The sequence below is a fragment of the Tauraco erythrolophus genome, chromosome 23, assembly GCF_009769465.1.
Source record: "Tauraco erythrolophus isolate bTauEry1 chromosome 23, bTauEry1.pri, whole genome shotgun sequence".
Taxonomy (NCBI): Eukaryota; Metazoa; Chordata; class Aves; order Musophagiformes; family Musophagidae; genus Tauraco; species Tauraco erythrolophus.
In genome coordinates this window covers 4934159-4957526 of record NC_141487.1, presented here as the reverse complement: position 1 = coordinate 4957526, position 23368 = coordinate 4934159, and the positions used below count along the sequence as shown (strand labels likewise).

Here is a 23368-nt window from a genome sequence, read left to right as displayed (position 1 = left end):
CCTGAACCCCTGGGAGCTGGAAATTTAATTCTGTCAAGTTGCACCTTCCTCCAAAAGCATTTCTCAGAGCTCTGTTATGGAAAAAGACAAATTGAGAACAAGGAGTCTGTTTCAATTACAGGTTTTTCTGAGGGAGTGGTTGGGTTTTTTTGTGTTTGTGGTGTTTTGTTTGGTTTTCCCTTAAGCCAAGTTGGTGGCAATTTTACTTCCCCTCTTCAGGCTGACTTCAAAAAACTGAACACAGCACAATTCCAAGTCTCATAAAATTTAAGATTTAGTACCCTGCCTTTCTGCGAGAAGCTTTTAACATAGCTCCTCTTTCCAAGTCACATGGGATTAACATGAGGCTGAGCTACCAAGGTTGCTACTTAGCTATCAGAAGTTTCAAAAAGCCTTTTGAAGGGAGGCAAAACCTCTTGAAGTCATCTATGCCAGAGATAAGATGCTTGCATCTACCCTTCAAAGACTCTCGGGATGCTAAAGAGCTGAGCCCCTCTACAGCCCCATGAAATGGGCTAATGAGCAATCAAGGACTCCACCTTCCCATGTTTACACAGCCGTTGTACAAGGAGGCTTAAACAGATTAATATAATAATAAAGTTAATGTCAAGTCTTCAGCGCAGGAAATAATGGGACTTGTCTCTGCCTACAGTCCCAGGAGATCACTGTCTCACTTACCTGTTCTGCACGCTGTTAAAATGACTAAAATTAAACTAATAAGAGCAGCTTTTGAACAGCTGGGTGCCTGGAGCAGTGGGAGCCTGACAGCTGCCCTCTCTCCCCAGGCAATTCATGAGGCTCCTATTCTTTTTGCAAAAAGCTTGTTAGAAAAATCAAAAAGAATTGTCAATTGATAAAAAAAATCTTTTTTTTTTGTTTTGTGGTCTGGGAGGACAAGAAACAGATGTACACGAGAAGTTTACTCAGAGACCTACCATACCCAATATGCAGCCTTCCTTCCAGGATGCTCAGCCCCTGCTGTGCCCCATGATCCAGACAGGCTCGCTGCCCTTGAGACTCAGCCCTTTTTACTGAGCGTGACCTGCTGGGTAAAGTGTACCTGCAGAAGTACACAGGGCTTCCTACTCTTTTCTGAAGAGGCTGCAGTTCCCAGCGCATCACAATTTATGTTTACCTAAGCAGTCAGGTTTTTACCTCCTTCAGCTGCACTCTCTTGCTGAAGAGAGTGCTATCAATATCTGCTTCACAGACAGCAGCCCACACAGCACCCCAGCCCCAAGTGCTCTTAAATGGATTAAGTCTTGACACTCCTGCGTGTTCTGTGACTAACACTCATGAGGTCAAGTGCAAAGAAACAAGACGCTTACACAACTAGACCAATGCAAGGGCATCAGTGTCCAGTCTTGAACCTGAACTGAAAAGCTTCTTCAAGTTTTTGCTCCTACAAATTTTCCACGTAAGCTTGGATGAATCACTTACTCTTCTTTTTATGAGCATCAGCAGCAGGGATTGCATTACCTTATGAGAAATACTTGAGGCACTAAATACATCGGAACTCTGCACTACTGGAGAAACGTGTGTGCACATGGTATTTCAGATCAGAAGGCGCAACTAATTCCTCTTCTTGAGTTTTACTGGTGTCCTGTCCTTGTGGGCCAGACAGCACTGCAGTCTATTTCCTCATTTTACAGGCTTGAGTAACAGACACTACCCCAGCTCACAAGGAAAGGGAGTGGATCGGTTCTATAAAAGGTTTCACCTCAAAGGAGCATGATGGAGAGCTGCATAGAGTCAGACAGGGAACCCCCACAGCAGCAGCAGAAACATCCTTCTCTGTCAACTGCTAATTAATAGCTGTTCCCCAGCTCTTACATCATGAAGCTATACACAGGCAGTGCAGGAGGAAAGACTCGCACTAGATCTTTACCGAGAAAGCAGAAATCCACACTGAGATGTAGGCAGCCCAGGCTCAGGTGCTGGAAAGCAGGGGTTTCGTCTGCTCAGGGCCTGGCACATCCTTGTCCTTGTGGGGTTCTGGGCACTGCCAGCAGCTGTTTGATCTTTGTGAAGGCCAATCCAACTCATCGTAGTGGCAACAGCAAATGAAGGAAAACAGACGAGTCCGGACCGCCCGTGTACAGAGAACAAACATAATACAGTTGGCACCTCCTTGGAACGTGTTACCAATTCCCTGCAAGGGCAAGAAAGGATTTAACTAGTACTGTTCCTACAGGCACCCCCCAGAGAAAAGCAAACATCATGTTGGACCAGCTATAGCACTGCCCAACCAACAGTGAGCAACTTCCATCTAAATCATAGAATCACAGAATGGTTTGGGTTGGAAGGGACCTCAAAGATCATCTAGTTCCAACCCCCCTGCCACGGGCAGGGACACCCTCCACTACACCAGGTTGCCCAAAGCCTCATCCAACCTGGCCTTGAACACTTCCAGGGATGGGGCAGCCACAGCTTCTCTGGGCAACCTGTTCCAGTGCCTCACCACCCTCAGAGTGAAAAATTTCTTCCTTATATAAATGAGAAAAACAGATTCAGAACAAAAAAATAAAAACAAAATAATCAAGCTTGCACCCAAAAGCAGAGCAGAGGCTGCTGTGGGTTGCCGTTCCTACAGCCTGGTCTAGAGGAGGAGCAGGCTGAGCCCTGCTGAAGGCCAGCCACCCAACATCTCTGGTCTGAGCCTGCTTTCCCCTCCCAGCACCGCCCAGCGCTCCTGCTGCAGTCATTCCCTGCAGCCACTAGATGCTGCTGGAACAGCAACTGCCGCGCATCCCGGCGCGCGCTCGCCAGCGGCAAGCAGATGTTCCTGCAACGTGCGCTCTGCTTTACGGGTGCGGGGGGCACCCTGCCACGAAAACAGCGATGCTACGAGCAACAAAGCCTTCTCTCCCTCCCAGATCCTCCTGGCAAATACTTACGTGCAGGACGACCAGGACTGAATTCTGCACTGCGGGGGAGTTACAGAGGGTCAGAACGAATCGCACGGTGCTCCAGATGCGAAGGATGATAAAGATGACAGGGATGAGGATCAACTTCTTATCTGCTATGGAGGTCCGGGGCTGAAATGCAGGTGCTCTTGAGAGAATGGGGCGGTACTCTGAGAGAGCTGCATGCTGCCAAGGAGGGTGGGAGGGAGACAAAAATGTGAGTAAAAAGCTACACACATCGGACATTTAGCTCCAGGGATTCTCTCCAAAGCAAACTAAATTTTTGCATTTGTGGGAAGTTAACAGGGACACACGAGCACCAGTCTTCAGCCACATTCTGCCCTTGCTAACACAAACATTCCTGCTGAAGCCAAGGAGTGGCAAATAAAGGATATCTAGCCCTTATCAGAGTCTCACTAAAACTTTATATTAACAAACATTGCTACGTAGTTGCCATAAAACCAGGTCATAAAAATGTAAAAGAAAAAAGGGTGCTCCACAAAACAGTTTTGCTGCTCCGGCAGCCTGGCCTCACTGCTGCTGGCTTTACCACTTTGCAAATGCATGGCTAAATCTTTAGCCTTGGGAAGGCCTCTTGATAGAGATATAGATATTTATCTATCTATACAGATAGATATTTACGTAGGGAGAAGTCTGGCTAATCCTTCTCAAACCATTCGAAGTTTTGGCCTTCACCACAGCCAGCAAGTTCCACAAGGAATTTATGCCCACATGAACCAGACCTTCAGTGTGTTTGTGTAGAATCTGCTGCCTGATTTCTGACCATACTGTCAGCCATGGGCTCCTGCAAATTTGGACAAGCCAGCAAACCTCTCTATACCAGGACACATAGCAAAAAAAAAAAAATCAAGGATCTGTGCTCTGGATCAGAGTGGTTGGAGACCTTCCTATGGTAGAAGCTACTGGATGCACTCAGATTCCTGGATGAGGGAGACCAGGTCAACACAGCACACAGAGCAGCTGCTGGGACACATGATGAATATCAGCATGTTAATGTGGCTGAAGAGATTAAATCTCAGGATAGCTACCTGCAGAAAACTACTCCTCCCACCATCCGGGCTACAGAGCACACACAATTTGATGCAGAGTATTCTCCTTCACTCCAGTACTCCCAGTCCTGACACCTTACTTCCTCCAGAACAGAGCTGTATGACAACACTGCGCAGTGGCTTGAGTCAAACCTCGCTGAGGACTTCCAGTACAGCTCCCCATCCATTCCCCATGGAGTCTTTTCCATTTGAAAGCCCCTAGCACACATCCTGTGTGTCCCTACAACAGCTACTTCCGTAATTTCTCCTGCCTCTTGGACTGTGCAGGAGCCACGACTGCAAAACCCACCTCAGCCAATATTACTGATACCTGAAAAGGAAACTGAACTTTCCAAGACTTGTTTTAAAGTTTTAGAAAGCAGGTATTCTTTATTGCAGCGCTGGGTGCACGGGGGATTTCTCCTCCTAGCGTGCACACCGGCTTCTGGACAGAAAATTAGTTATACACTACAATCATGCATAATTCATAACATATTTACATATTCTTAAACAATTGGTTAATTTTCTCTCGCTTTTCATGTAAATCACTTCGCATGCTCAGTTTTCCTCCTCCGCCCCTTTCTTTTGGGTCTGGGGTGTAATTAGGGTAGGTGGTCCGTGAGTCGGTGGTCGCGATCTCCCCCTGCCGGAATTACCTTTTCCCCCAAGTCACTGCATGTTCACAGTTTAGAAAAACATGATAACAAAGTTTATGCAGTTTCTGCAGTTTCTGGGATGTTCCCTCCAAGGGCAGACAGTTCTTGATAAAGAGTCTCTGTTTTAATCACTGCTGGCAGCTTCAAGGATGAACGTCTTGTTAGTTTCTTTAGGTATGTGTAAATCACCTACTGCCGACTGAACCCTTCATGAAACTGCTACACAAAACTTTAACCCCTTTATTGTTGGGTAACAATTCCCCCCTTTTCTTTATCCTTGCGAATTCTTTCGCAAATTTCATATTGTTCATGTTTAAGAATTGTGAGTAGTACCCAAACTCTCCTAGTCAACTTGGTTAATTGGTACCAGAACATAAAGTTTACAATTGTTAGTATTGTTACTGCTACTAATACTACAAGCAAAGGATGTATTAATAAGTGCAGCACTCTAGTTGCTGATGGTGAATACCCTATAAAAATATTCCACCAATGATGTTCTCCATCTTTCTTCACTCGTTCCAGGACGTGGTGTATTTCTTCAGCGTCGTGATGGACAGTTATCAGAGTTTTTTGTCCATCTTCTCGGACTTGCTTCAGCAGTCGTCTTAAGTCTTCATGTTGCACCAGTCTTTTCAGCAACGCTGAGTTCATTCCAATAGGGGTAGGCCGCAGGTCATGATACAATGTATAGTTAGATTTTAGTAATTGATAAGATGTGATGGGAGCTAAATAAGTAAAATCGCATCCTGTGATAGTTACAAAATTACAGATACAAAGGTTAGAGTGATCATTCATATTTCTAGTAATGTTATCTACCAAAATGGAATTACAGGAAGTTCTTAGGCAAACACAGCCATTACCTATATATACAAGTACAGTTTTAGGTTTTTCGTCAGGATGTATCTCAAAGTGACAAACATTCTGTTCAGTGTCAAGACAGATGTCTTGAGCTCTGATGGTATTGCTTTCACAAATGAATCCTTGTTGCCCTTGCACAATGCATGTGCTAATGTCAATTGTTTGCCATTTATTCTCACTCTTTCGTGCCCACACTCTGTGTTCCAAGGGATACAGTGTAGTCCCATTGTGATTTAATCCTAATGCAATGATTGGATATATTGTGTATACCGAAGCATTGTGTATAGTTAACACAAAGGCTGTGACCATATCATTTTTGGGATCATAAGTAAAATTAACTAACTGCCACCAAGATTGGAATCTTTTTTCAAAATTATTTGCCTTATCCCATATCACTTTCCGAATCTCATTGGGTAAAGTGCCTTCTTCACCTTCCTTTATAATCATAGCTGTTGTGGATTGAATCCACGATTGAGCTTGGATGCAGCTGAGAGCTAAAGAGATATTGTTTTGGGCTGCACCAAATGCATCTATAATGGACTGATGGTCTTTTTCATTTATGTTCTCCCACTGAGGTAATGTACGTGATAAAAGCCACTGTTCACTTCCCAGAGCCAAAAGGGAAGATCGTAAAGGATGTTCCAACTTGTTTAGGTCACTAGTTATTGTAACTAATTTATTCATTAGGACCTCAGAGTCTATATTATTTAGAATTCCCATTCCTGTTCCCAGGATACCAGTAACATCCCTCTTCATTCGTTTTTCGGAGAAGATATTTCGTCTATGTAACCACATTTTCCACCCCATGTAAGAGGTTTTCAGAAATGGTGAACAGGCTGGCTGGATACTGGAGATGTTACTTTGCATTGACAATTCAACTCGTCTGAGGGATCGTGACGGGTTAAACAATATCTGCTGTTGTCCTGTATTCTGAATTACGTAAGGTCCAATTTCAAAAAATAGAGTATTTGGCATAGGTGGCGTTGTGCTAGATGGACTTGTCATCATGTTAGGGCTGGGAGTGATTGTTGTCACTGGTTCAATAATGCCCATTTTGAATTTAAATGTGAGTGCCATGTCACCTTTCTGAGTATTCCAGAGGCAAATTATAAAGACAGGCTGGGTTAATGTAAAATTGCTCCAGCATTCTAGTTTTTCATTTTCGAGGGCACAAAGATTCTTTGTGAGCACAGAATTATTAGTTCCTTCTACAGTAATTTGAGTTGCTTTCTCATGGATGGTTCCATTGGTCATTCGGCAACCTATTTGGATCCCTTCTCCAATTGTTCCCATCAAGAGGGGAGCCTCACTGTCCTTGTCCCAGCCCCACTCATGTTCTGAGTATATTTGCATTCCATGCATAACCACAGTAGCTAAATTTAAGTTCAAAGATGGTCCCATACTTCCTGTGGACTTAAGGTAGGCGTGAGACCATGGCCAACTTGGAGTGGAAGTGTTTACCATTTCAATCATACTTATCAGAATGGTGACAATTAACATCGGGTCAGTCTTATTGTTGTTGGTCCTGTGGCTTCTGCTGTCCATTGTTCCTCAGGTGCTTTCTTCACCCGGGAGTAATGAATCCAAGCAGGTCGTTCTCTGATCTTGATCGCCGTGTAGGTTGTCAGCAATATCTGGAACGGTCCATTCCACTTCTCCTCAAGGGGGTGACCTGAAATAGTTTTAACATAAACCCAATCTCCAGGTTTGAATGTATGCACTGGAGAATCTAATCCCTGTGCCCTGGTGGACATTACTACTTTGTTTACTTCTTCCAATTGTTTTCCTAATGCTATCAGATATTGTTGTAAGCCCATTTCTCCAACTTGACTGAGATCTTGCCCTTGATACCTAGTTTGAAATGGTTTCCCATATAAGATTTCGAAGGGACTCAATTTTTCCTTAGTTCTTGGTTTAGTTCGAAGCCTTAATAAGGCAATTGGAAGGGCCTGATCCCATCTCAAGTTGGTTTCTTGACAAATCTTGCTTAATTGTGTTTTTATTAAGTGATTCATTTTCTCCACCTGCCCGCTTGCTTGGGGTCGATAAGGTGTATGCAATTTCCAGTCAATTTCTAAAAATTTACTAACAGATTGCACTACTTGTGATACAAAATGCGGCCCCCTGTCTGAAGAAATTACTTCAGGGACTCCAAACCGAGGGATGATTTCCCTTAGCAAAACTTTAGTCACTTCTCGAGCTTTGTTAGTTTGACAGGGAAATGCTTCAGGCCATCCGGAATAGGTATCTGTTAATACTAACAGATATCTATACCCGCCTTTTCTAGGCAATTCCGAGAAGTCTATTTGCCAATTCTGACCTGGAACACATCCTTTGTCAATGTTTCCAAACTTTACCCGGTTGTCTGCCTTTGAGTTATTCTTTAAACAGGTTTCACATCTACTAACCACATTTTTTACAGTTTGAAATAAACTTCGTGCTATTATTTGCTTAGAGAGAGAATTGTATAAAGCTTCTGTTCCCCAATGAGTTTTGCCATGTTCAGTTTTTATCAACATCCATAGTATTCTAAAGGGAACTATTATTCGATTGTCCTCTACTGTTGCCCATCCTGATGGATTAACCTTAGCTTTTAAATCTTTGATAAGCTTTTTATCTTTTTCATCATATTCTACCTTTTCAGGTAGTGATAAGGATTTTTCTGGGATCAAACTTAATACCTCACCTTGTTCCGCTGCTTGCCTCGCTTTACGATCAGCCAATTCGTTACCCACCTCCTTGTCAGTGTTACCTTTTTGATGACCTTTACAATGCATGATGGCCACAGCTGCTGGAAGCTGAACTGCTTCTAAAAGTCGCAGTATCATATCGGCATGTTTAATACCTTTTCCTTGTGTGGTTAAAAGTCCTCGTTCTTTCCAGATCGCTCCATGAGCATGTACTACACCAAAGGCATACCTTGAATCTGTCCATATATTTACTCGCAGCCCTTCAGCGAGCTCCAGCGCTCTCACCAAGGCAATTATTTCTGCCCTCTGTGCAGACGTACCTTTTGGGAGAGATCTTGCTTCTATTACCTGCTCAGTTGTTGTTACCGCATACCCGGCCATTCGGACTCCATTCTTCACAAAGCTGCTCCCGTCTGTGTACCAGGTATGATCGGCCTCTTCCAGTGGTTCTTCTTTCAAGTCCGGTCTACTTGCATAGACAGTTTCAATTGTCTCTATGCAGTCATGTACGATGGGGTCAGTTTCCTGTTTATCACTCAGGAAAGACGCAGGGTTAACTATTGTAGATGTAACGATTTCCACATCATCCTGCTCCATCAGGATCGCCTGATATTTTAAGAATCTTGACGGTGATAACCAATGTCCACCTTTCTGTTCTAAGACAGAAATTACTGCGTGGGAAGTATAAACGATCATTTTCTGCCCTAGGGTAAACTTGCGAGCCTCTTGAATGACTACGACGACAGCCGCCACTGCCCGGAGGCATCCTGGCCATCCTTTGCTGACTTCGTCCAATTGTTTGGAAAAATATGCTACTGCTCGCTTGTAGGGTCCCAGCTTTTGGGCTAAAATTCCCAGGGCCACTCCTCGTTTTTCATATGCAAACAGCCAAAAAAGTTTTGTCACGTCTGGTAAGCCCAAAGCAGGGGCTCTCATCAGTTCTAATTTTAATTCTTTGAAGGCTCTTTTGGCCTCATCAGTCCAAATTAATTGTTTCTGATTGTCTTTCAGTAGTTCATATAAAGGTTTAACTAACAGTCCATAATTATGAATCCATAAACGACACCAACCTGTCATTCCCAGAAAAGTTCGAAGTTCCTTTACCGTAGTTGGTTCTGGAGTCTTGCAGATGGCCTCCTTCCTTTCATTTCCGAGCTGTCGTTGTCCTTTGGAAATCAGGTATCCCAAATAGATCACTTCCCTCTGCAGGACTTGGGCTTTCTGTAATGACACTCGATAACCACTTAATCCAAGAAAGTTCAGTAAGTTCACAGTCCATTCTTTACATTCTTCTCTCTTTTCTGTAGCTATCAAAATATCATCCACATATTGTAAAAGAATGCCATTACCTGGAGGCCTTTCCCAAAGTTCCAATTCCCTTGCTAATTGGTTCCCAAAAATTGTAGGGCTGTTTTTAAATCCTTGAGGTAACACTGTCCAAGCGAGTTGAGTTTTACGTCCCGAATCGGGGTTTTCCCATTCAAAAGCAAATAAATTACGGCTTTCAGGGGCCAAGGTGAGGCAAAAGAATGCATCCTTTAAATCCAGAACTGTGAACCATTCATACGTTTCCTTCAGACTGGTTAACAAAGTGTACGGGTTTGCTACTACTGGATACAGATCCTCCACAATTCTGTTTATTGCTCTTAAATCTTGTACTATTCTGTATTTCCCATCTGGTTTCTTTACTGGTAAAATTGGGGTATTATATTCTGACTCACATTCAATCAGTAACCCAAATTTTTGGAATTTTTCAATTGTTTCTTTTATGCCCCTTCGGTCTTCCAACCTTAAAGGATATTGTTTTATTCTAACTGCACCAGAACCAGGTTTTACTTCCACCTTTATCGGTGCAGCGTTCTTTGCTTTACCTGGAATCTCAGAAGCCCATACCCCTGGATACACTTGATCTAGGATTTCTTCAATCTCTGAGGTACCTTCAGTTGGTTTTTCAATTTGGATCATAGCCAAACTTAAAACTTCAATTAATCGATCATCTTTTACTTTGAATTCTACCTTACCCTTTTCGAAAATTATTTGTGCTTCCAATTGCTCTAATAGGTCCCGTCCAAGTAAAGGTTTCGGAGATTCTGGTAAATAAAGGAATTGGTGAATCCCTACTTGTTTTCCAATCTGAAATTTAATTGGCTGTAGAAAAAAAGCCTTTTTCTGCTGGCCAGTGGCTCCTATTACAGTTACAAAATCATGATCTACAGGTATTAGTTCTTGATTCAATACAGAATATGAGGCACCCGTATCTATTAAAAATTCCACCTCCTCATTCTGGTTCCCTAGCTTTAATTTAACCAGTGGATCCGCCAGGGTAGATTCCCCAGGTCCCCGTCATTTAGCTTCAGCAACCACCTCAGGCTTTAATTTAGGGCATTCCTTTTTCCAATGCCCTTGTTTTCCACAGTAAGCACACTGATTTGATCGTAACGTTGTTTGGAAACTCCCTCGAGATCCCCGGCGAGGCCCTCCTCTGCCTCTGCCTCTGCCTCTGCCTCTACTTCCAGGGGATCCTTGGGGTCCTGCACTTTGTTGTTGTAATGCCGAGATTGTTGCTGTGGCTAATGCTCTACTTAATTTTCTCCTTTCATTGCTTTCTCTGTTCCTGTACACCCTCCATGCCTCTTCAATTAATTTTTCTAAATTCCGCACTTCAGGCTCTTTTAGTTTTTGGAGTTTTCTTCTAATATCGTCTGATGACTGACCCAAAAATAACGATACCAATTGTTGCTGCCCTATTTCAGATGAGGGGTCTAAAGTAGTATATTTACGCATCGCCAATCGTAATCTGTCTAAGAATTCCGTGGGGGTTTCGGTTTGCCCTTGTTTTACAGCATAAAGTGCTGACCAGTTTACAGCCTTTGGGATCGCGTTTTCTAATCCAAATTTTATCCAATTTTGATATTGCCTTAATGTGCGCTGGTCTGTATTATCATTCGGATCCCAGTGTGGGTCAATCAGGGGAACATACTGATCGACTCCCCCTGCCATCGTTCCGGCTGTAATTTGAGCCTGCACTTGAGTTCGGGCTGTTTTTAGAATTAACTGTTTCTCAGTTTCAGTCATTGCATCTAACAGTATGTCTATATCTTTCCAGTCTGGGTTTTGATTTTTAACTATGAATTCAAATCTTTTGGTAATTCTTAATGGATCATCTCTGTAATTTTTAACCTCTTCCCTCCAGGTGTCCAAATCTCCCATATAAAAAGGGACCTTAATTGTCATCGGTCCTGCCGGCCCCATAGCTTCTCTAAGTGGTGCCTGGAGAATTGGTCCTGTTTTACTACGCGTTCGGGCAGTAATCGGAGTTGATTCCCCCTCTGCTGCAGGAGGTGATGGTGGTGCTGCTGCTGCAGGGGGTGATGTTGGTGGTGTTGATGCAGGGGGGGATGTTGGTGTTGATGCAGGGGGTGATGTTGGTGGTGATCCCCCCACTGCTCCCCCTCCTGAGTTGCTGTTCCCATTGTTCCCATCAGGAAACCCCATGGGTAATGCAGGAGGTGGTGATATATAATCTTCAATCCTTTCCTCACTTTCCCGATCTTTTGCTTTCAAACACCTTTCTCCAATACTACATGCTGAACAACATCGTTTCAGCTTTCCTTGTTCCTTCTTTTTATCTTTCTCTAGTGCCAAAACAAAGGGGTCTTTAGGGACTAAATTTATACCACATTCCTTTTGCCACTCAGGATGATCTCTTAAAGTGAAAAACATATCAGCATATAACACCTCATCCCATTTTTCATTTCTTCTGAGAAACAGCATCAATTGCAATAGAGTATTATAATTCAAAGTTCCATTATTTGGCCATTTTTCCCCTTCTTCCAATTTATATAACGGCCACCACTGGTTACAGTATTTAACTAAAGTTTTCTTATTTACGTTTCCTCCTGGGGGACCCCCAATATCTTTCCAATGTGCTAAGACGCATCCTAACGGACTCTTTTTTAAAATTTCCCCGCTCTGTTGGTTACCCATTATTTGTTGGTTATTATTATCCCAATCCTGTTGTTACCAAACAAACAACTGGAATTAAAATTAAAATAACACGTTCACTCTTATTTTCTATTGCTTCGCCTATCTCCGGCTGTTTCCCCTGCGGGAGGACAGAACCACGGATCAAGACTCCGCACTCGCTTTGTACTAAAAGTACATTTCAGTCACACACACACAGAACAAAAACAAGTCTTACAATTGCAACCACAAAAAAATCCAACCATACAATTAATACAACTCTTAGAATCACACAAACAAACACATAGAATTCAATACAGGATTAATATTTCAGCTTCCAGATGGTTTCCGGTGGGACTGGAACCCACAATTGTAGTCACTTAAGTGTGTTTTTTTTTTGTTGTTCTTAAGGCGCCTTTGGTGGGACTGGAACCCACAATTGTAACCAAAGTATACCTTTAAGGCACTGGCTGCCCGGTATACGCTGTCCTGCGCAAGTCTCAGCTTACGGCTTACGGAAAGCTACCCCGAGTGGGACTGGAACCCACAACTGTAATTGCTCCCACAACTATAACCAAAGTATACCTTTGAGGCGCTAGCTGCCCGGTATACGCTATCTTGCGTACGGCTTACAGAGAGCTACCTTAATGGACCGGTCCCCAAACCAAAAGAATCAAAAGAATACCTTAATACCTTCTCTAAGATGGAAGATGGTCCTTGTCTGTTCCCGCAGCGATCCGATTGAGGCGAGGAGTCCCTCCGGGGAAATCCCCGGGGGTACCCAAGGGAGTCCTGTTCTCAGCGGGTCCTGCAGCCGAACAGAGAGAGTCCCATCTGGGTCGCCAAATCTGATACCTGAAAAGGAAACTGAACTTTCCAAGACTTGTTTTAAAGTTTTAGAAAGCAGGTATTCTTTATTGCAGCGCTGGGTGCACGGGGGATTTCTCCTCCTAGCGTGCACACCGGCTTCTGGACAGAAAATTAGTTATACACTACAATCATGCATAATGATATAACTTTAACCCCTTTATTGTTGGGTAACATTACTGCAGCCCAAACCCAGCCCTGGCTGCCTATTGCTCTTCCTTGGAAGCAGGAGACCTCCTGCCAGTAAAGATGCTTAGTAAGCAGGCTACCAGGCTTGGCAAAATCCCCAGTGATGAGAAGAGAGATTCTCCAGCCCAGACGGCCCTGTGCGCTGCTGCTCCAGTCCTCAGATACCCCATTGCAACAGACTGCAACAGCGACAACCTCACCACTGCCCCAGTAAGAGAGTCAGGGCTGGGAGCAGGAAAGGGAGAGCAGAGTGCCCGAGAATCCCTGGCAGAGCAAGAGGGTAAGAGCCTGGCCAGGCGGGGACCGGGTTCCCAGGCGGTCACACTGCTATCTTTGACAGCTGCTGGAACACAGAGTCCTGTCTGACTCGTGTCAGGTGATGGTGATGGTGACAGGCACTAGCAAACCCTTCCCAACTCCTCTTTCCCAGGACCTTTAGGACTGCTTGAGACTACATTGTTCTTCCAACTTGTCTGTGGGATTATGCCCTAACCAGATTTGTGTTTATCCTTAACTGCCACTGCCATAGCTTCACCACAGCAAGCAGGTTTGCAGTGGCAGTGCTTTCCAGAAGACATCTATCCAGATGTGGTTTTTTTCCCCTAATACAACTTAGAGAAAAAAGGAGTGTCTGGATGTAGTTCCTTCTGCCACTCTCAATCTAGATTTCGCTATTATGCAAACATTGTCCTAGATGCTTGGATTCTTTGTGTTCACAAGGAACAGCAGCAAATAAGCTTTTGAATTATGAAGCCCTCCTAAGACAGGGTCTCTTCCTGTATTGTGTACACACATGGTGCCTAATGCTGTAGTGTCCAGACTCCCAAACAGGGCTTCCTGCTGCTAGTACAAAATGGGTATTCATAAACACAAACTATCATTAGAGATCATGCAATGACTGAGGTTAGATAAGGCCAGACACCAGCCTCAGGCTTGGTCCAAGTAGAACTGTGAAAGACTGATCAAAGCTGAATTTCGTCCTTCACATCTCATTTCAATTCTTACTGTAGGATTTACGTTTCACTCATGCACATCCCATAACCCCTTAAGTTTTTGAAAGGCTTTTACATTCTTCTCGTGCTAAGTCATTGTGTAACGACGCTGCAGGCTGCTCACTCCAGTGTACCACTTCTCCCAGTGCTGGATGCATTTCAGCATATATGAAGCAATTCCTGCCTGTGTAGCTGCTAAACACGCAGCAAAACCTTCAGAGCATGGGAGGATATAATCACATAGCAAATCTGTAGCCCAAGCTGAAAGCAGCAAAATACTCACCGCTCTATTAATGTGCTTCTTGATGAGAATGTAGAGCACCGGCAAAGTCACATAGGCCAGTATTTCCCAAACTTTCCCTGTTAACAGCATCCACAAGACCCGATCCTCTGCATCCAAGTTGACCCAACACCAGCCCACAGAAACATTGGAGGCATCATAGCCAATCTTCTTCAGAGCAACAGCAGCCACCGTAATGCCAAGGGGGACTCCCCAGCTGAGGAAAGAACACAAAGAGCAAGGTTAGCCAAGGACATAGTCAGTTTAGTCCCTCCGCATCCCAGGGAAAACGGGTGACAGACCAAGGGATTCTTCATCAGACAGGATGCCAATACCTATTGCAGAACATCAACAGCCCTGCATCAGGCCTAAGGGAAGTGACTGACAAACAGGTATTTGACAATATATGAATGTGGGCTGCAAATCCACTTCCCAGGGACCCACTCCAGGAACTTGGATCCCTGGTCCTGCAGGTCAGATGCATAACAATGTGCTACACTCTGAACTGGGTCCTGGCCAGCACAGCAAGCAGTGAGGGTCCAGCAAGGAGAACAGGAGACATCCCAGTTACTCCCCTTCTCCCATCCTCTGCTGGATACAGGTGGGGTCGAGGACTTGACAAGGCCAGAGCATTGTACAGGGTGACTATCCTGTAGAACCCAGCCCTTCAAGAGCAAGCTGGCTGATTCAGAGCTTTCAGAACACAAGCAACCAAAATCTCACATTCTGATTCTGAAGTGTCACTTGGCACATAAAGGACCAGCACACAAATAAATCCACAATTTTATTCTGTCCATAGCTTTTTTGTTGGTTCTGTTTGTTGGTTTTGTTTTTTTTTTTTTTTTAAATGGACATGTAGTCAATATCTTGGGAGCAAAAGGATAATTTCTGAAGGACAAAAGGCAAGTTTCTTACCAAGGGAAAGCACTGGCAGTAACAGCAAAAAGCCAAGAAAGCAAAGAGAAGCCACATTCACACAATGTGGAGCTGTGCTTTGACTTTGGCTTCTCTCTTGACAGTGAGGGCAAATACAGGGAAGCATTTAGAAGAAAAATAACTGTGGTGACACACATGAATTAAGTCACTCAGCAGCTTGGGCTGCCCACAAAAAAAAACATGAACAAGAACTGAAAAACATCACAAGCCCAAACATAAAAATACTCAGCCCCTTCCTGGGTGTTGTTAATACCAGGACTTTAACTGCCCTGGCCTGTGGTGTACGACTCACAAATTACTCTACAAATAAAATAACTGCCCTGCATTCAACTGAATGCATCACCTGCCCTTCCCATGTTCATCCTCAGAGAAAGGTTCTGTGGATCCTCAAGAGAGACAAGGGACACTTCCCCAATAAGTGACACGAAACAGAGAGTGCTCAGGTTGAGTTTCCATCATAACGCTCCTGGTCTCTCCAGATGCAAAGAAAACAAAGCCATTATTGTATTGCTCTCATTACCTTCCTGGCTCACACTCGTCCTTCTCTGACAGTCTGGAGCAGCTGCAGAGAGCATGAAAGGGATCTTCCTCCTAAAATCAGTTTCACATGTATCAGACTATGTAGGCAACCAGCAGTTGCCTAGACCAGATTATCTGAAATTCCACAGTCTAATCAAAAATTCAGAGGTAATCCCATGACATTAGATCTCAAAAATATCCAATTTCCTACTCTTAAATAATGTCTAGGTTCATCTACTCACAAAACAACTGGAAATGTAACGCTGTAGAAAATTCAGTCAACCTTTTAGCATGTTTAGAATATTTTCTTTCAATGTTCAGTTCAGAACAGCCAGTGCTAATCCAAGCTGGTGTTGGTTTTTAAGGACAGTTCTGCTGCAGGAAGCCCTCCCCCTGCTATTATCAGAGCAGGCTTTCCAAAAACTTTCCAAACGTCACCACTACCATGAAAATTTCTACACAACTCATGACTCCTTTTAGTAAAAATTGTGATTTGCCTGGAAACGAGGACTAAGATGCAGAGACTGAAATTTCAGTACACTTGGGAGAACTGAGCACTAGGGTAAAGAATTCAAGAGAATTGGCACTTCCTTAAAGTAACCATATTAAGACACACAACCAAAACGAGTCCAGCACCAAGAAAAAGGAAGTGTATTAAAAACCTAATTTGCCTAAATAGTGATATTCACAGTGACCTGAAACTGAAAGAGGATTGTGAGAAGATGAAACCAGGCCAAATTACTAGGCATGGATATAAAAGAGACGGTGTAAGTACGTACAGACACAGTAAAGAGGCCACAGTAGGAGATAACAGACCACTAGACAAGAGACTAGAATATCTTCAGGTATCTAACTAGCAAAAGAAAGAAAACTGCCACCTATCGGGCAGTTAATTTTCACTTAAATAGCGTGCTGGGATCAGATGGCTGCTACAACTAACACCAAGCAGAAAGGATTACAAACGTAAGTGAAGTTCGAAAGAATCTAGAAAGTAATCAGGCATTTCAGTGAACTTCAGCTCCATTTTGGAAAACTGGAAAGGAACACTGAGACTAGTGACCTGATTATTCTTAAGAGCCCCTAAATGACATATTCCCAAGGACTGGAAAATATCAATGCTTTATACCCATCCAGAAGAACAGAGGAACAGAAGAATCAGAATATTACACACCCAAGGAACAAGTAAGGACTGGAATAAAAAGGATCCAAAATAACACAAGGAGGCAAAAATTTTACTGTGAGCCCCAAAGCCAGTGTGATGGCGTAGGCTGGGCCTCTCAAAAGCACACTTAGATCTAAATGCAATCAAGTGTGGGAGAGAAGAGAAAGAAGGCTACTCCTTGCATCTCTGAAAAGGTGGGCCATCCCACCTCTAAGGCAGATACAACAGTGCTTATTTCCCTAACACAGCCCCTGACAATCTATTAATAAAAACATACACAGCCCAGCAGAGCTTTCCCCATTAACACCAACGCTGCGTTTACGCAAGGTAAGACAAGGACCCTTAAACCATAGCAGCGTGCAGCCCAAGTTGTACTGGTTTTCTTGTCCTCGGTACGCCTGGGTGAGATTGCTTAATACCACATTTTGATTTACGCTGCACAGCTGCTTCTTTTTACCCTAAAGGCTCTTGCAAGGAGGGAAGATTTGCTGTCACCTGCCTGCACAGGTTAGACAAGAAGCCATCCTACCAGCAAGCCTGCAGGCAATTCCTTCTGGGGATGGGAATTTTTACTCTGTAAGAGAGAAAAATCAGTCTTCTGGATATAGCAGCCAATTTCAGCAAAGAGCTTTGAGCATACATGGCAAGCAGAGCTCCAGAGCAAATCTGCTCCAATTTAATTTTCGCTTCCTCCCCACCCAAACATTAAACAGTCTGTGGTACGAAAGCAGAGACTCCTCCCAGAGAGGCAGGCAAGAATTTAAAAGCTAAGGCACCAGCAGCCAGGTAGCTCCCACTTTGGTTGGCCTGACCTCCAAGCTTTTATAAACCAAGTGATAAAGCCACAGCAAATTTCAAAAGATCCCTGCACCTGACAGCACTTAGGGACTTGAGTTCAGTTCTGAAATTTAGCATCGGCACAACCACGCAAGAGGCAGTCCATTGAGGACTATACAATACGGCAGCACTGAAAGGATTCTCAAGTGCTCCATGAACATGCATGCGTACGCATGGTTATTAACAAATATAAGCACACACAGATATATATTATCTATATAAGCACACACACTATATGTATTTTTATACATGTATTAAAAAGTATAAATACGCTTATAAGCATCTCCAAAGCCTGATCACGAAATGCAAACACCTCAGAGGTTGACAGCGATTGCTATCAAACGCAAAGCAAGAAACAATCCCAAGGTGGGTTCTAGTCCATTCCTCACCCCGAGTTTGGATCAACTTTTCTCACAGTAAAGATGACATTACCCAACTAAATCACACTTGATATTTAGAAATCAAGAACAAGTGAGGTAGTCTGGGAATTCACGCTCTGGATGCCAGAACTTACACTTTACAACTACATAAATATTTTCAAAGCTAACTGTAAGCTTGTTTTCATAGCTCATCTGAGCTCAACCCAAGTTTAAAACCAAGCCAGAGCCTGCAGATTTCTAGTCTAGCAGTAGAGTAGGTGGATGTGTTACCACATGAATTAATAAGGAACAAACCTGTCTGACAGGTTTGATCCAGTGTAACGTCCTCATTTCCCTAAAAAGAAAATTTCAAGTACTGACTTCCAACATATATTTAGCCAGCTCCACTCAGGTAAAGAACAAATAGTCTCTGGTTATACTCAACATTTAAAAAGTATTTACAAACACTTGCCCCTTCTGAGTAACTGCTTGTGAAGAATAGGAAACAGGCATGACAAAACTCCATCCTGCCTTGAATCCCTTCCAGAAGTGTCTCAGAATGACTCTTCACTCAACGGTTGCTGCATGACTGCACTAGGAAGGAAAAAAAAAATCTCAGGTTCTTGCTTAAATGAAAATACTGGAAACCTATCTTTAAATCCTTAAAACATTATCTGCCCTTTGCCACCTTTCCTTTTGCCCTAGACAGGTCTCCCTCACCTACCTTCTGCAGTTAACGTATGCAAAGTATCTGTTCGCACCAGTCGCAGCGGCTCCTATCGGTGTGGTACCAAAAGATTTTCTCTGGCTTTTCATAGAGAAGCTTTAAACACCAGCTCTGCACAGAACGGAAGTCATTTACAAAGCAGAACCTGGAGACGGGTCTTCAACAAACGCTATCTGCATCACCCTTTCAACAGAGCAAGTGGAGCCCATCAATACCAAGAACAGAAGATGGCATTTGATTTTTACTGTGAAGACCTGAAAACAAACCCAAACTCACCCAGAGGAAGTTCCTCTTCAACACTCCCTTCCCCTCTGTTGCAGGGTTAGAGCAATCTTTCAGGATTTTTACAGTTTTTTAGAGTGCACAGATTACAACCAACATTATTTCAGTAAATCTGCCTGTTTTCCACACTTCATAGCCCATGAGGCCAAGAAGGATTACATCAGATGGAGAAGTTACAGCACAAAGGCCACAGAACAAGTGATTAGCAGACAGGAAAATTACAAACAGGCCAGATTTGCATCGTCTTTGATGTAGCCTCATGTAGACAGCATGCTTATAAAGAAGTCAGACTCCTTTTTTCTGTTCCTTAAGCAACATGTGGCTTTAAGAATTATGGAGAGGATGGAGTGTCAGTATAGTGCAACACTCTATTCACTTGAAATAAAATAACCTAACAAACTCCACAGTCTCACTGCCTCTTATTACAACTTCACCAAATAGCCTGGTGTACCCAGATGCACGTCCGGCCACCTCAGGCTTCCTCACGTGCAGACCTTGCTGTCCAGCAGTAATTAGAACAGGTAGGGCAGGAATTGATGTTCCTCCCTGATTCACACTTGGCCTTAATGTCTTTCTCTAGTCCACCTTTACCCGGACTCAAAATGATGCTGTCTGAAAACAAAAGTTAACAAATATTTGACTAAGAAAAAAACAGAGAAAATTCAGTACTTGCCCCAATGGATTTTTTTTTTTTTTTAAAGCAGATCATTCCTCTTATAATTTGTTGCAAAAGCTTGGCAGCGCAGAGGACTAAAGGATCACCGTTTTCTCAGTGTGGAGGTAGCACATGATTCCACAAGCTCAAATTGCATAATGAAAGCTTTTACTAAACATGATGTGGAAAATCAGCTCGCTAAATAGCAGAAAGTGAGACACAAAGCTGCACTGTGGTCTGTTTTCTGTCTTGCTTTCAATCAAACATGCCCAATCAACCTTCAGAGTGCTTTTCTAGCAGCCTCCTCACTTGTAGACTACGTTCTCCTACCAGTATTGAATTACAGCAACCTGCCTGGGGAAAGGGGAAGGATCTGCAGACCAGGCTGACACCGGGACCCGTGGAAACAGATCCCAAACACAGGAGTTTTGGTAGCAGCAAACGAGTATTGCAAACACAAGTTTCATGCTATTATTTCTAGGACGTCAGAGCAGATTGTGGAGGGAAAGCAGAACCCAGGATTTTCAGAGTCATTATCTCTTGCCAGAGATATTTCTACGTGACCTTAAGCAAAATTTTTTTTAACTTTTCCACATCTCCATTTCTTCAGTTGGGAGGGGGGAAATAAGCAGGGCTGTTTAAAGACAGCAAAATCCCCGTTGAAGAGGAACTTGAGAAGGGCACACCATCCTTAAGAAAAGAGTAGGTGACTCGAGCACCCATCCAAGCGCTCCATGGCAGAGCGGCGCATGCCGCACGCCGCAGCGGTGGCTCCGGGCCGCAGGGTGGGTGCCTACGGGGTCCACACCTCGCGTTCTTGCAGGAACGGCGGACAGCACCCACCTCACGATGTGGAAGCAGCAGAGCAAGCCTGTGCCCGTGGGTGCGCCCCTCACAATGGTGATATAGAGGTAAAGGGCAATGGCCATGGTCCAGAAGAAGGAGCTGGTGTTGGAGAAGGTGGACAGGGCGCCCTGCAGCACGCAGTCCCATGAGGTCCTGTCGAAGTCCTGTAGCACCCCGTAGAAGTAAGAGAGGGCTGAGAGGAGGTCTGCCAGCGACAGATAGAGCAGGAGCTGGCGGGGACGGGTCCGCAGCTCCGGCCACAGGGCGTGGGTGCAAACCAGGAGGCTGGAGCCCAGGAAGGACAGCACGCAGGAGACCAGCACGACGACCCGCTCCGAGGCGTACAGCTCTGTGGGGGGCAAAGGCTCGGGCATGCCGGAGACGGAGGCAGGGCACAAGGACACGGCACCCGCCCCGGGAACAGCCGCGCGGCAAAGCGGCAGGGAAGCGGGGAGGGGACGCCAGCACCCAGCAGCGCCCCGGGACGGAGCGGGACGGGCGGGAGCGCGGCGAGAAAAGGAAGGGAAGGGAAGGGGAGGGATGGGAAGGGATGAGCAAGGCGGGGGCAGGAGCGAGGCGGGGCGGGGAGAGACGGCGGCCCCGGGCCGGCAGCGCGGGGAGCGGCGGGGCCGTGCGGGGCTGCGGGCGCCCGTCCCCGTCCCGTCCCGCCCCCGCCCGTCATGTGAGCCCGGCCCGGCCCCGGCCAGTCGCCGCAGCTCCGCCCCGGGTCCGGTTCCCCCGGGAAATCCCTGCAGCCGGCGGGGGTTTGGAGCCGGTCAGGGAAGAGCTGCTGCCTTCCCCCATAGCCCAGAAAATACCTTTTTCTTTTCTTCTTCTTTAAATCAAAAACCCCGCCGTGACTGCCTGGTGCAATGGGACAGAAGGAAGCGATTCAGAAAGAGATGTTTTTATTATCGTCTCCTAAAAGCCGTACTTGATGCCTTTATTCCCCAAAGAGAGCACGCAGCTCCCCCCCTTTCCCAGACAGAACTATGCATCGGTACAGGGCGCGGGGGCAGCTGGAACCGCACACCTTCGGATGCCCAGGAGCACTTACCGGCCACCGACCCTCCGCCGGTCCCTTCACCCTCCCCCCGAGGTGGCACCAGCGTTACCTTCACCTTCCACATTCTTCACTTCGAAACACGCCAGCGCTGACTTGCAGTATCCTGCAACCTGTGAAGCAGAAAACGATAAGCAGACACAACAGAGCGTTCACTGCAATGGCTAAACAGATTTTACATTTCTGTTGTTCCCCCCCCCCCCTTCAAAGAACTTAAAAAGTTCAAAGCATGTCCTTGTTTGCTTGGAACTTGCCTCCTACTTCCTTGGCTTCCACACGGACATCTCACACCTTTGATGTGGATAGTGCTGTCCTCAGTTTCCAAAGGAGATGGTTATTGTCTCAGGTGTCTTGTTCTCTCAAACAGCTTAACCATTTCCTGGCTACCTGGCCATGAAAGATCCCTTCTGAACAGTTTTTAACAAGGTTCATTCTGACTTGTAAAACCAGGTGCCTCATCCCCACCCAACCTCCTCTCAGCACCCTGAAACCACCTAACACACCCTAGAAAGCACATCTGACATCTTAAACCTCAACCAACAACCAACCAAATTATTCAGTGTTTACATGCTACTTTTCACCATGGTGTTCTCTCAGTTTTACATTCCCATCTTCCAAATTGAGAAGGGGTTCTTCTCAACCTTCTAAATCACTTCTTTTGACCTGTGTTGTATTTAGAACACACCATTTTACAACTAAGTTTTTCAGGCTCACTAGTGTTTAACTGAACTCTGGTTTTGCACTATTGCCGTTTTACTGCAAAAAGACAATCGCAATTTTTGAAAAATAAACCCACATTCCCCTCGGATGTATAAGACAGCCACTACTGTTTACACGGTTTTTAAGAGCAGGTTTTCCATTTTTCCACTGCAGCAATTTCTTCTTCCACTACTCTGCTGCACATCTGTATTCAAAACCTGCAGCCATTTCCACTGCCTCCTTAAGCTTTTGATTATTTTCACCTGGTTTTGACTTCTAAGTTCAAATCCAATTTTCTGATGAATCCTGGAAGTCCTTGGGGATATATCAGTTTGTCAGGCTAAGACTTCACACCCTCTCTGCCAGTTCACAAAGAGCTTTTCACTAACATTCAGCTATGTCTTGGCTACCTAGGATTGGATGCCAGTTCTGAATGAAGCCTTTAGAGCTTTTTATCAGATTGATTTAAATCAGTTTTGCCACAGCACAAAACGAGGCCACACGGGTCAGCACGCAGAACATCCTGCAAATGAACCATCTACTAGTTGCCTTTCCTCTGCCATCCAAACACACTGCTGTGGCTCCAGAGATTCACCTCCAGGGACAAGTCACACCAACACTTTCCATGAAGTGGCTAAATAGAACATGATGCTTTTTAAATTCTCTTTACTAAGTCTCTGGCTATATCAAGGCTTGGTGTGCTGCTTCTTGGTCCCCTTGATGCATCTGTCACTTGCTCTATTAAAGTTACTTCCTTTGGAAACAACATCTTCTATGTACTTTTTTGACCTTTACCACTCAGTTAAACTTCGGTCAAGCAGGCTTTTACATTT

The 23368-nt window shown here is 44.7% G+C and overlaps 2 protein-coding genes across 2 annotated transcripts; both read right to left on the bottom strand.

Annotated features, from left to right (window-relative positions):
* Nucleotides 1-1930: 1930 nt before the first annotated feature.
* On the bottom strand, nt 1931-21147 carry GPR157 (G protein-coupled receptor 157). The gene is made up of 4 exons (XM_009991429.2): nt 20771-21147; nt 14454-14667; nt 2898-3092; nt 1931-2152 (listed from the first exon to the last, which is right to left on the bottom strand). The coding sequence occupies exons 1-4, from the start codon at nt 21145-21147 to the stop codon at nt 1931-1933; spliced, it is 1008 nt and encodes a 335-aa protein (XP_009989731.2).
* On the bottom strand, nt 3827-8756 carry LOC147527170 (uncharacterized). Its single transcript, XM_086625740.1, has 3 exons — nt 8526-8756; nt 4867-6555; nt 3827-3847 (listed from the first exon to the last, which is right to left on the bottom strand). The coding sequence occupies exons 1-3, from the start codon at nt 8754-8756 to the stop codon at nt 3827-3829; spliced, it is 1941 nt and encodes a 646-aa protein (XP_086481866.1).
* Nucleotides 21148-23368: the final 2221 nt, after the last annotated feature.